We start from the raw sequence: 13,813 nt of genomic DNA, 5'->3' as shown, positions 1-13,813 counted from the left end.
ATTACTTATCTTGGCCCATTTGTCACAGTAGAAGAGAAATTACACCTCCAGCATTGTCTCTCAATGTTTCATTAAGGAGACTGTTCCAGACCCAGAGAGGTAATCATCCCCCATATTTCACAAATAAGGAATATTAAAGCTCATATAATACTTTTATTTTCGTTGAAATAAATACCTTTTACATAAAAATTTCACCCTGTGGTGCCACTCATATTGGTTAAGTAAATTATCTTAGTGACATTGTGTTTAGTTCTGCTTTTACTAACGTGTTTAGATTCACTCACATCCAGTGCTGCTCTCCTCTGCCCGTCTTTATCCTGGAATCCTGTTCCGTTTCCTCACTCTTATTTCTAAACCTTCCCATCCTCCTTGTCATCTCGACGAGGTGTACTCAGTGTACTCGGTGTACTCAGTGTACACCTCGTGCTGTTTTCTCAGGTACGTCTTCATAGTTTTTTGGGGGTGCTTTTGAAAAACTTTCCACCGTCTGTTTGAGCAATCCATGTACTTCTCACTTCTGCTGCAGGAGTCATTCAGCTCACACTGCAACACCGTTCACCTCTCCCCATCCTTCTGCTTCTATATTCATTCCCCCTCTTCTCTCCACCCTTTATGCATCCATCTCTGAGGCCCGTGTAACTCCGCGGGGACCAGCCATCTAAAGCCCGGCCAGTAATCCTCTCAGGATATTGAAATGCCAATCCTTCCTCCTCTCTGACCTGCACCTCCACCTCATCTCTGCCGCCTTCTTGCATCGCTGTCTTCCTCCCTGCCTCTGCTAAAGGGCTTTGGATGAACCACCGGGGGCCGAGACATTCAACCCGAGCGTGCATCAATCACACACGCCCAACAATTCTCAGGAATGATGTCATTACCGGATTCAAACACACAAATCAAGCATGAAGCACTCAAAAAAATAAAAAAATAAATAAATCAAGCATGAAGCACGCGAGCATGGCATGGCAAAGCAAGCACACACACACACACACACACACACACACACACACACACACACACACACACACACACACACACACACACACACACACACACACACACACACACACACACACACACACACACACACACACACACACACACACACACACACACACACACACACACACACACACACACACACACACACACTGACTCACTTGTGTATATGCATCTCTAATCCACAGCTGGATGAGGGGCCCCATGGGCCTCGGGCAAAACTGATCCCCCCCGTTTACACAGCCCATGCCCCATCTCCTCACGCAACTGTGGCTTCTAGCCCCCGCTACCCCCCTCGCTATTATCCCCTCCATCCCTGATGCCCCATGCAAAACTCCCCCATCTCCCCTCCGCGGCCTGGAGAGGGCTGATAAACCCCCATCTGTCTGCCAGAAATCCTCTCCCCCACTCTGCATGGACGCAGTACAGTGCACAGAGATGCTTTAAGGAATTCAATTTGAGTTTGGTTTTTAATCTCACAATGTCTTAAGAGCTGTTTTTGATGGCTTAAAAAAAGTAGTTAGTATATGTATGCATTTTATTGACCCAAGGCCTTTGTTAGGGACGTACCGATACAGATAACAGTGCATTAGGGTGTTTTCTATTAGTACTCCTGAAATGTTTATCTCATCAAAGCAATAGTATGTTTTTGTGGGCGGATTTAAGGAACCTTAAAATGTTTGTCTGCTGTGGAGAAATCCATGCGAAAGTAATAGTATTTTGTAGGAATGCGCTGATCCTAATACGAGAATTGAACATGGGTGTGATACAACTTGGCGAGTTCGAAGTGACGTCATGCGTCAGAATCGTTGCCTTCAGGTACACAAGAGAGCACGAATGATGTCGACCGTTTGGAGTTTCTTTAATATTAATGACAATGACAAAAGTAAGACAGACCGTAAATTATGTTCCAACAAAATATCAAGCGGAGGAGAAAGATAGTAAGATAGAGGTGAGCACTCGTACTTGTACTCTCCCTTTGAAAAAGAAGTATGGGTGCATCCCTCAGTCTTTCCTCTTGGTTGAATTATTTTGCTCAAATTCTTCTCGGTCTCCCACTCAGCTCAGCCTTTTTCTTAAAATAGGTGGGTCCTTGGACCTGAGCTGCCAGGTGGAGGGAAAAACACACATCGCTAACAAGCTTACTGTGCTCAGAAAAACAGCGAACAAATAGGGTACAGTGGGAGATGCTGGAGAAATAGTCACGGAGACATGAAGAGGTGAAGAAGTCGAAGGAAGCGGTGATTACGACAAGACAGGAGGTGAAGAAGGAGACAATATTGGAAAGAGTGGCGGTGGATAGAGAGGCGGGAGGATTGGGGGGGGGAGAGAAATTACCATATTTCTAAGAATAGTAAGTTTATGGGGAGAGCAGGAAAGGATATGGTGAGGGAAATTAGGAAGGAAATAGAGGGTAAAAAAAGAAGAGATTGGGACACAAAGGGAGGGAGGAGGTTAAGAAAAAGCACAAAGTAATAAAGAGATGATGAGGTGGCGACAAGGGGGGCACACGTGTGTGTGTGTGTGTGTGTGTGTGTGTGTGTGTGTGTGTGTGTGTGTGTGTGTGTGTGTGTGTGTGTGTGTGTGTGAGAGAGAGAGTGAGAGCTTTGTTCCGAGTCCCTCCTGCAGTATTTATAAAGGTCAGTGATTTCAGATGATGTAAAGGTACACACACACACACACACACACACACACACACACACACACACACACACACACACACACACACACACACACACACACACACACACACACACACACACACACACACACACACACACACACACTCTCACACACACACACACACACACACACACACACACACACACACACACACACACACACACACACACACACACACACACACACACACACACACACACGAGGCTGAGGTCTGAGCCGTGTGGCTACAGGAGATCACTGCATCTGTACCAAACCTGTATTTCTAAATGATGGAGTTAACCTGCAGTGTGAACCGGCTCAGGTTGCGTTCTCATTACATACAGGTGCCGTCACAGAGACGTGGCACGGGATTATAGTCCATCTGATTGGAACAGATTTCTTTCTTTAATTTTTCTTTTTACTGTTTTCGTGCTTGAGAGCCCGTTTAGACGACAACATTTTCAAGCGGAAATTCAAAACCATTGTTAGGTTTTGGGTGTTTAACATGGCGAGAGTGATGAAAACGTAACTTCTCGAAAATGCTTTGACTCTGTCTCCATGGAAACGGATGAAATCATTTTGATGCTACCGTGCATGTGCACCCGGGCCGTAGTAGATAGTTTTATTCTAAATATGTTTCTTTCAGAGTGTCAAGACTCCCTGCTCATACTCTCCTGGGACTTGGTAGTTTTATTTTGACTGTTGCTGTAATAACAATTCGACTTGGTTGTCTGTCCACGAGAATGCCCGTCTTAATGTTTATGCCGTATTGTTCTCTGCGTGCATGTGTGTGTGGGTTCATTACAAAAACAAGCAACAGTGACAACTTGTGGCCTAACATGCCAACGACATCTTTTTCAATGTTTCTACCATTTCCGTGTAAATAGACAAAGCTTTCAAAATGTTGCCCTGTCAACACAAAACGTTTCTAAAAATCAAATGATGCATTTTCACTTTATATGGGGTTTATGTTAGCTTGCAGTTGACGGGTGATCTGTTCAGGATTTACTCTGCTTGAAAGAGAAGATTAGACACAGGACAGGTCTTATACAAAGCATGTACGTTGAGTAGATCCCACTGACTACGTGAGGAAAAAGCAGATTACTTACGACACTGCTATTGAGAACTTACAAGCCTCCTAAGACGTGACAGATTAAGACGATACCCCCGCCACCTGCAAAACACCATGACCACTCAGAGGGAATTTGTGCATCTTGTGGTTACACAACGCACCCACTAAATCCTAATAATAAATATTCTTGCTCGGGTCAATGGTGAATCATTGCACTTATCAAGTTGTTGTGTAATAAGATATTTTTGTTTTCTACATGGCTATCAAAAGATGAGTGACAAATCTGAAGCATGCTATACTGTACATCTAATGCAGGGGTGTCAAACATAACCGGCCCATAAGAGGCTCCGATCCGGCCAAACTACCAAGCAAATTGGAACAATTTCAAAGAAAACATAGATTTTCTTTATTAAAACACATTTCTTAAGAGTAGTGGACCCAACACAACACTGAGACCCGAGCTGAGATATCAGTGACGCTGCCATGAAAGCAAACTAGCATTGGCCTTAAAGTCTTGCTGTTGGGGTGAGTTTGTTAAAACATGCATAATGCAACAGCCATAGGAGACGTTTTTTAGGACGTTTAATTTTATTTTGCACCAGGCGTTTTCATTAAAATCGTCTTAATGGTGAGATTGGAATCATTTTTGGTGGAAAATGCGCAAAAGTTTTCATCACGTATACTCTGGCCATAACAAAAAGAAACTTTAAAGTTCAATTTTAAAGGTTATTATTGCCTTACTTTACCAGTTTGACCCATTCAAGATGGAATTGGGTTGCGTGTGGGTCCTGAACTAAAATGTATTTGACACCCTTGCTCTAGTATTAGAAGCCACCAAAACCTTTTTGCCTGAAGTTGGTGTCATGATGCTAACAGTGTTGGCTGCTTCAGTGACACTGAATCCCCTGCCTGCCACCACTGAGCATAAATAAAGTGTTACCTCCCTTGACCTGGAGCAGAGTGGTGCATAGAGCTGTTCAAGCAGAAAAACTCCACCGGCCACCTGTGAAAACCACATTCCTCTTAATAAAAAAACCAGTACGTGACGAGCAGAGCCAGAAGTAGTGGGACAGGACTCCTGAGAACCGGCTGTATTTCTGAGGCACATTTCAAAATAGTGTAGCTCCTTTCTAAAGCTCGTGCCTCTCGCTCGCACGCACACAGTCCGCATTAAATAACCCCCACCAAATGTCAGTCTAAATCCTCTGTGACACAGAAAGTCTCCTGAAACCCCTGCAAACACTCTCTCCTAACCCCCAGTCCAATCCTCCTGGATGACACGGTTAGCGGGACAACTCACACCCTAATACCCCGTAATAACCACGAATCAACACCATGGTATCTGCTGACAAGACAGACAGGCAGGTGGCGGAAGAGATAAAAGGAAAAAAAGGTTGAAGGAAGTGTGAAATAATCACTGGAGGTTTGTCCTTTGTCTGATAAAGAGACCCTAACCTGGGTACACGGGTTGGTTTTTTTATTTGTAAAGGGAAAGTTATTTGTTATTCATGTAAGACACAGTTGTGCGATCACAGATTTCAACAGTCGAGATAAAAAGGCTCGATTGACATTAGTTTGCGTAAATGTGCCGAGAAAACTCGGCAGCGGGTGCAGCAACAGCCTTCTTCTGCTTCTTGTTCTTTTTTGGAGTTTAGCGGCAGTTTGCATCCATAAAGTTGCATTACCGCCATCTGCTGGTTCCATCTATCTTCATTGGTTCCCACTGCTCTCTTCGTCCCTGATGACGGTTCCCCCTCTGTCTTATCAGCTGCTTTTCTGTCCCTGATGACTGTTTCCCTTCTTCTTCACTTGGGATCAAAGTTGCACTACCACCATCTGCTGAGTCCAGCTAGTCCATACCATTCCCACCGCTCCAGAAAGAAAGAAAGAAAGAAAGAAAGAAAGAAAGAAAGAAAGAAAGAAAGAAAGAAAGAAAAGTGCAGCGACAGCCTTATTCCCTCGTTTTGATTTAGAATACTATTAATTTCTGTTCTTCCACTGCACAAAACTCTTTTTAATGACAATACAGGATTCTGATCAAGATGTCCGGCTTTCAACCAAATATTACCGTTTGTAATAGAACGAGTGTGTCAATTCAGAATTTGGTGGATGTTGATATATGAAGGCGAGCAGCCCTGCTCTACTTGGATTTATATTTGATTGATGCATTTTGTCCGATCCCCTGGTAAAGTGCTTTTTGTATGTTTTGCCTTAAAATTTCTCTAAAGCCTCAAAATGAATTTAAAGGAGGAACATGTGGCTTACAAACCAGCTTAACCTTCTGCCATCATTACCAGGCCTCCACCCTCGTGCCAGCGATTTACTGTGGGCATATATATCACACATCTGTTGTTCAGCCTGTCCCTCACCCTATGCAGTCCAGATGTTACACTTATGTCACATCTGCAGTTGGTAAGAAGGGAATTAGGATTGCACAGTAACTCTTATATTGTTAAACATCCATCTTCTTGGAATCCACGGATAGAAATAGAAGCAGGTTGCGATTTGCTGGGTGGGATGGGGTAATAACCTCTGGTTTATAAGCCCCCTCCTTTACATCTGTTTCACCGTAAGCCTGGCCAAAACACAGCAAATAAATGCTGTCAATCACAGAGGAAATGAACCTTACTGATACAGTGCATTGTCATTCGCTTCAGTGTTCTGAAAATGCTTTGCATTGTCCGTTGCTTCCACCCATTCATACAATGTTGTCGGCCAGCGTGGAAGGTATTCGAGGTGAGGCGTCTCGCCAAAGGTCGTGTTAAATGGGTTCACTCGCTATTCACCAACTGAGCTTCAGTCACTCTCCGCTGCTCTTTTTTTTTTAAACATTTCCAAACATTCCCTCTCTTGCTTTTACGACAATACATTCTGAATATAAGACAGAAGCTATAGCTTCACATGCCACACCATTGTTTATCTTTAACTGTTTGGCTACTTTCAAGTGAGTTAGAAACTAATCAGAGAGTCACACTCACTTCTGCACACTGTGTTTGGTCTTTTCACACTTGAGCTCCCTCAAACAGGGCCGCTGCGACGCTGGTTGACGGGGCAACTTGGTAAAGTGCTTTTTCAAGGCGCTGGCTAATGGCCTGCTGAAGACTTCTGCTGATGAAAATGAGATCACCTGAAAATGGCGAGACTTTGCGCTCCGTCTGCACGGACAAGCACGCTGTAACCATGAGGAAGGAGTGTGTGCTGCTGTAAGCATACGCAGAAATGCAACTCACTCGACAGGCTGCGCGTGTGCAGTCCTGCATATTGCAGTATGCAACTGTGGAAGCAAATCTAAAAAGGTCACACAGTGTCCTGGATTATTGCGCATGCATATATTTATGCAGAGAGAGAGAGAAGTAGAAAGCACATACAAATGTATTCAAGCACCTCTGGTATGTGAATGTGTGGGTGGAAATACTTGCTCAACTTTATAATGAACGTTCAAACAACACCTCAGAGGACTGACATCAAATGTGTAAATTAAAAGACATTATCTCTAATAGATGAGGATATTTTTAGTTTGATTAATAATATAAGCTTTTAACAGGCTTGTTAGTGAATATCTTCGAGCTGCACATTGGTGAAGCGGTGAGGACTCTCGCCTCACAGTGAGAATCCCTGGTTGGAGTCCAGGGTCGGTGGGCTTCCTGTGTGGAGTTTGCATGTTCTTGCACATGCTTGGCTTCGACTGCAGCCTCCATTGGTGTGTGAATGTGTGAGTGAATGTAATGAACTATGTAAAGTGCTTTGGGGCTGCTCACACAGCTTAAAGGCGCTATATAAGTCCATTTTCCATTTTAGTTGGGATCAGCTGCAGCGGTCTGGTACTCAAAGATCAGTGGTGAAGTCCAGGGAAACGCAGGTATAGATACTCATTTTTAAGTCAGTTTCGCATACACCCAAATATTCCAAATATTATTTTCCAGAGGATGATGAAGCCATGACCCGCGCTGCTCTGCCTCAACCAGCTTGTACTCGCTGCATTCACTGACTGGATTGGTTTATATCTATGTTTATCGAGCCAATCAGACGCAGAGTAGGGCGGGTCATGACGAGGCAAGCAAATATCATGGACGTATTTTGACAAAATCAAGAAGACTTTCATACCACTGATTCTGAAAAAGCGTTAAAACAACTGAGTTGCTTTAAAAGATGACAAAAATCGAGAGCATATCCACTTCTCCAGGGACCACTACACCACTGTCTTAGATATATAATGATGTATAGAGAATGGATGAATGAATGAAAGCACAATTTATGGTAAAATAAAACAAATTTCACTCGAAATTCCTTCCCAATTCCTTAGAAATAGCTCCAGATGCATTCCAATCAGAGTGGTGCTAATGACATAGTGTTAAATGGGTTCAATCTTATCTGTGTTCATTTTACAAAAAAATTTCTAATTTGAATGCATTGTCAACACTTTTTAATGATAGCTCCAGATTTCCCCCACTTCCTCTTTGGTTCATGCATATGGAGGGGTTACAGCATCACAGTTCTTGTATTTTGATGAACAGTGACTGTTGAAATTTGTGCAGAATAAAAAAGAACTGCAACCATTTCACCTGCTTGGATTTGGTCTTCATTGCATTTGCACGACACTCGCATCTAAAACGAGAGCTTTATTACAGTAAATGGTTGCAGACCGAAGGAGGACTCACCCGGCAGACTGGTCGACACGTTGACATGAGTGTAGAACCTCTTGTTGGGCAGCAGCTCCGACACGCCGTTCAAGGCCTCCACGGTGAAGGTGTAATTGGTGTTGGGAGGAAGGTTGACCACGGTCACTGTTCTTTCCGTCAGGCCGACCTGCTGGGGCACGAAGCCCACGTTGGCCCCGCAGGGCTCGCACTGCTTCCCGCTGCACCTGCGGCACCCCACGCTGTAGGTCAGGTCCACCCGGCCTCCTGCGTCTGACGGCGGGGACCACTCCAGAATCAGCGTGGACTGCTTGAGGGTGTAGACCAAATCTCGAGGTGGCGATGGAGGACCTGGCAAGAAACCATATCCTTAGCTATAATAAGATATAACTCTATAATTGACAATACAATACTCATTTTCATGACAATTCAAATGGAATTAAAGCTGCAAGCAGCCTTTGTCGGGACCTCGCGCCGTGCCCCATTGGGGTCGCCCGAATCATGGCCCTCTTCCCAGCAGATGGCGCTATGCTTGATCGTTGTAACCGTCTTATGGCTGTGATCAGATGTGAACTCTGATGCAACGTGTAAGGTTTGAGTCCGAGCGAACAATGTTGAGGGTATTTACAGTATACTCCTGTTTGACGGCAAATATTAGTTTGTGGTATGGACACAAAGGCAAATTGAAAACTTCCTGTTGGATTCAGGTCAGGGGTGTCATTTACGATCGTGAGACGAAACAAGTGATTTTTGGTTTGATCTCTCTATGACATTCCTGCGGGCCATGGTGTTTGGTTTTCCAATGTATTTGAATGAGAGGAGGCAGGCGGTGAGAGGAGGCGTTGGGAGCTTTGACAGGATATGAAATCCAAACCGACCGAGTAGGTAGAAAGTTGTAGAGACGTTTTGAGCAGAAGCGTCGCCTCTGTCATTTAATAGTGTTTTGAATCCAATACGATGTTTGTCCTCAGAGGAGATAGCATTTGTGCGAGAGCCAATTTAAATTTAGAGCAAAAATCTTATTTTGAAAGGCAAATTGGACTTCCTGTTGGATTTAGGTCAGGGGTGCTGTTGTGTGATTTTCCGGGCTCGGCCCCTAATAATATAAAGAAGTGGTGTGCAAGATAAGGCCCACAGGCAAGTGCAAAGGCTTAGCATTAAATTAGGCTTTGTGACATTTTAAAAGTACTCATATATGTACTCAGTATCAGCAAGTAGCTAAATGTTAGTACTAATAATTGTACTTAAAAAGTGGTATCATGCATCTCTAGTTAGCAGGTACTTATCCTTTGGATCACTGCAACGACCAACTAAAACAACAGCTCAACTTCTCAAATTCAGGAAAAAGACGTGATGATAAAGTGACTGAACAGAGCTTCCTAATGTGCAATAAGACATCGGGGCTCTTTAATGCATGGCCGCTTGCAGATTCCTCAAATATCAAGCTTGCCATGCGAGAGTTATTCAACATAAACTGAGTATTATAGTGGAATTCCTCCAGGCAGATTTGTATTTCTTGCTTTAGGTCACCCTGAATTTCACGTTACAAGAAGAGAAAACCATGTGGTTAAAAGACGATTAAAGATCTGTAGTTGAAGCGGTGATATGCTAGCACATGTGACATTATAATGGTTTGAGATAGTACAAAGAACATTAATGGGACTAAAATAGCAGAGAGAGTATTGCTGATAGAGGCAGACATGTGGGACGACAAGGAAGGGTAAAAACACTACATTTTTAGCTTCAATTTATGGCTGGAAAAGCTTCCAGAAACCCGAGGTCTTGTCTGAACACGTGCCTGCATGGATAACCGGTTTGCACATTAGCTTCTGTGGAGCAGATCTTTGTTATTGTGGGTAAATAAAGTCGAGCTGCTTTTAACTCTCGCAACATGAATCTGATTCAATGCGAGAGCCGTAATCCGAGATGCCTCCTGTACAGCTGAGCACTTCAACATCTGTGAGGAGATGCTAGAGGTAAACCATGTGAAAGCTGTTACGTGCCTCTCAGTGCTTCTGAAATCTAGAGGAGGAATCCTCACCTGTCAGCACACCTCGCAGTCACTTCGTCTTGAATCACGCAACAAAAGTTAAATTAGGATGTGCAGTCCAGTGTTAAAGGGCAAAAAATCGTCAAGTCAGACGCTCACATCTCATCATTAAGACTCTTCCTTGAGTGACCTATGTCTTTTCATGCAGTGCATACCGGGGAAGCCATCAGATGCCATGAATTTTGTATGTGTCCTTGCATGTGTGATGAATAAGTGAAGGTATGCTGCTCTGTGCATGATTTCCAACACATCGCAAAGCCCAGCTGCGTCCTGACTTACATAAGGCCAGAGAGCATTCATCAGTATGTGAACACACACAGATGGGCCTTTTCTTTCCATCTCCAACTTCTTTCAAGCGTCTTCTGCCTTGCACTCCCCCATTCTCCAAAGGTTTCCTTCTTCACTCCTCTCATGCAGTCCGAGTGCCTCTCACTGAGACTTCTTCACTTCTCTCTGTCCTCTTTCCCATCATGTGCCCTCTTCTACATCCCCTTTCCAGCCCGAACGAGGGTTTGACTCCTTCTGCGGCTCCACCATGCTGCACAGTATCGAACCAAGAAGGCCTTACTATCATTCCACACGATCGATAATAACACGCCCACTGACCGGGGATATATCAGGCAGTAAGAGGACATTTTGTCATCAAAGTTGATGTTAAAAGCAGAAAAATGGACAAATGTAGAACATGTAAAAGATCTGAAACAGCTTAACAGCTCTTATGGGGTCTTCCTGGTCGTAGTTGGTCTCGAGTCACTGGAGGCCGAAGCTTATTGTATATATTTCTATTCAATCATTGGAGTAATAAATTCCTAATAAATTACAATCTTTTCTCGTGATCCAATAGTTGCAGCTTGAGGCGAGCAGGCTCACCACTGCGTCATTGTGCAGCCCTGCCAAGTGAGAACACATTCCACACATTTGGATTTCTCGTTTCAGACAATTTTACGTTGACACAGCAACATTTTCAAAACAAAGTCCGTTTAAAACGACAAAAATGCTGGAAATGATTTAGTTTTCCTGGAGGACCACTCGTGTTGTTTGAAATGAAACCACAGACACCTGCCTGCAGAGAACAATACGCTATTAACATCAACAATAGGAGAACACAGACATTCCAGTGGAGAGACCAAGTTGGATTGTTATTGCGGTGACTAAGTCCCAGGAGAATCTGGACTGGGAGTCATGACACTCTTGAGAAAACAGTGTTCTGATTGTCTCTACTGAGCATGTGCAGAAGAAAAATCTACGATTCACTGATGCACAAGGTCCGCATGTGACATAAGGCTGCATGTCCTATTGTGATTTTTAGCTTATATACTCAATGTTTGCATGTTCAATAAACCCCCCTGAAGAGGAAAATCACTTCTTGGACCCTTTAAATCTGTATCCTATCCAATCTTTGCACTTTAGACGTGTAGTTATATCAAGAAGTATGTTTATTTTAAGTCTAACTCCCAAATGAAGCATTTCAAAATCGCTGCAAAATAAACTTATCTACTGCATTTCTAAGACAAACTTGCTGAATTGCAAATATCCATTTCCAGATATACATTGGTAAGCATTATGCATCATATAAGGTATTTCTTTTCCTTATACCTATAATGGTACTGTCATTGCTCTTACAGTCCCGTCAGCAGTCGCTCCATTCTAATGCAGTTATTTTAAAGCCTCCAGTTATGAAGTTTTACTTTTTCTCTCCACACTCACTCACGAATATTTTCCAGGATAGTTAAAGGATGCTGAATGTGATCAACTTTAAATAGAATCGACTGACTCAAAACTGTGATACAAATTGATTAATGATTAATGATTAAGCTGCCATATCCAGTAGGGTTGCACCAATACTGACAGCAGTATCAGGGACTGGAATAGAAATATGTGCTGTGCACATGTGGATCATGTGTTTTTACTTTGGTTCTTTCAAAACTTTATTCCACTTACTTTAGTTTGAAAGAAATTCAATTTGCACTTTTACTTCGACCAGGCTCTTTTTCTATAAATCAAGTATATGTACTTCTAATTAAATAAAGAGTGTACTTTTGCCAGCTTTGCTGTAGTTAAAGCTAACCATTTTTAATTAGTTACATAATGAAGGATTACTTGGTTTTAAAAAGTTGAAGTTTTTTTCTCGACTCTGCCGAATGCGTCCTTAAAACAACGAAGAGCCTCGTATATCACAGAGACAGCAATAGCTTCTAACTATCCCAGCGTATGAGGCTCTGTATACGCCACGGGTATTAGTGGCAAAGGAAGAAGATTGAAATTACAGCGGTATTATTCTTTAATTCCTGAGATAAAAAGGCACATATCGAACCTCATTCATCTGGCAAACTCTACCTCCTTTTTATGGCGGCAGTTTGTGATTCATTGAACTCTGTTTTCCTTCTGCCATCTGCCCCGCGCGGCGGATTAGCCCAATCCAGGGATGATCATAATTACCGAATCAATAGTGTAATTAATGTGGTCATTAGGCTGCTATAAATGTTATCACACAGGGATCAGAGAGCTCAGCAATCAATACTGTAATTAAACTCCTCCATTGGAGGTACCATAAAAACTGGCATGGCTTTCACATTTATTCGTACAAAGAAGTGAATGTGTATGCATCCCAACGCAGAAGGATGAGGTCCAGTGACCTTATGGTTTTACTGACCCGATGTACTCCCGAGATGTAGAGCCCATTATTCCTCCATCTAATTACTAAGCTATATCAATAAGGCTGCTCAGCATGCAGGAATCAATAGGGGCACCCTGTATGGTCTTTGTCTTATTGGCCTCGCAGTGCATCTTTATTGGAGAGAATTCACGACGAGAGGAAGGGGTGAGAAAAGCTACGAGGTGACGGATGAAGAGATAATGTGCGGACAGTAGGGATGAGATTATACAGTTTGTAGCTTGAGGATAGAGGGATGAGATTTCAGTGTGACAGAGGGAAGAGGAACGGTGTGATAAAGCGGATGAAAGGATGAAGGGGCGGTGGGTAGATGGAAGAGTGATGAGCGGTCCCGTTGAGGAGACAGACGGAGACGGGATAAAAGCCTTCGCTCAGCCGTCAAAAAGGAGAAAGATGGAGGGCGGTCCGGAGGAGAATGTAAAAGGTTAAACAAAGAGATGGAGAAACTGGTGGATGGGCTTTTTAGACATAATATTAGAAAGGATGAAAGATGGATGGGCGATAAAAAGGATAAAGGTTAAGAGGCAGAAAAAAAGGCGATGGCAGACTGATTTATACGATACATCTTGGGGTGATTTCAGCTCATTATGTGAGGGGGTGGAAGTGAAGGTTGGACGGGGTTACAGTTACGAGGTAGACTCACTTTGGAAATGAAAAGCTTCCCGAGATGTTTGTGACAAAGATCCCCGAGTTCAGAGGTGTCAAACACGAGACCCGTGAGC

General features: G+C 43.3%; 1 protein-coding gene across 1 annotated transcript in view; it reads right to left on the bottom strand.

The window, feature by feature from the left end:
* Positions 1–13,813, bottom strand: part of epha10 (EPH receptor A10) — a gene marked incomplete at both ends in the record, with an annotated part of 179,559 nt that overhangs the window by 51,032 nt on the left and 114,714 nt on the right. The window contains one exon of the mRNA XM_080485678.1: positions 8,389–8,718. Within this exon, the coding sequence (XP_080341804.1) occupies positions 8,389–8,718 (330 nt within the window). The remainder of the gene's footprint in view (positions 1–8,388; positions 8,719–13,813) is intronic.

This window comes from Lipophrys pholis, assembly GCF_963383615.2.
Source record: "Lipophrys pholis genome assembly, chromosome: 17".
Lineage (NCBI taxonomy): Eukaryota > Metazoa > Chordata > Actinopteri > Blenniiformes > Blenniidae > Lipophrys > Lipophrys pholis.
The sequence above is the reverse complement of the archived record's forward strand: the minus strand, read 5'-3'. Positions and strand labels throughout refer to the sequence as shown.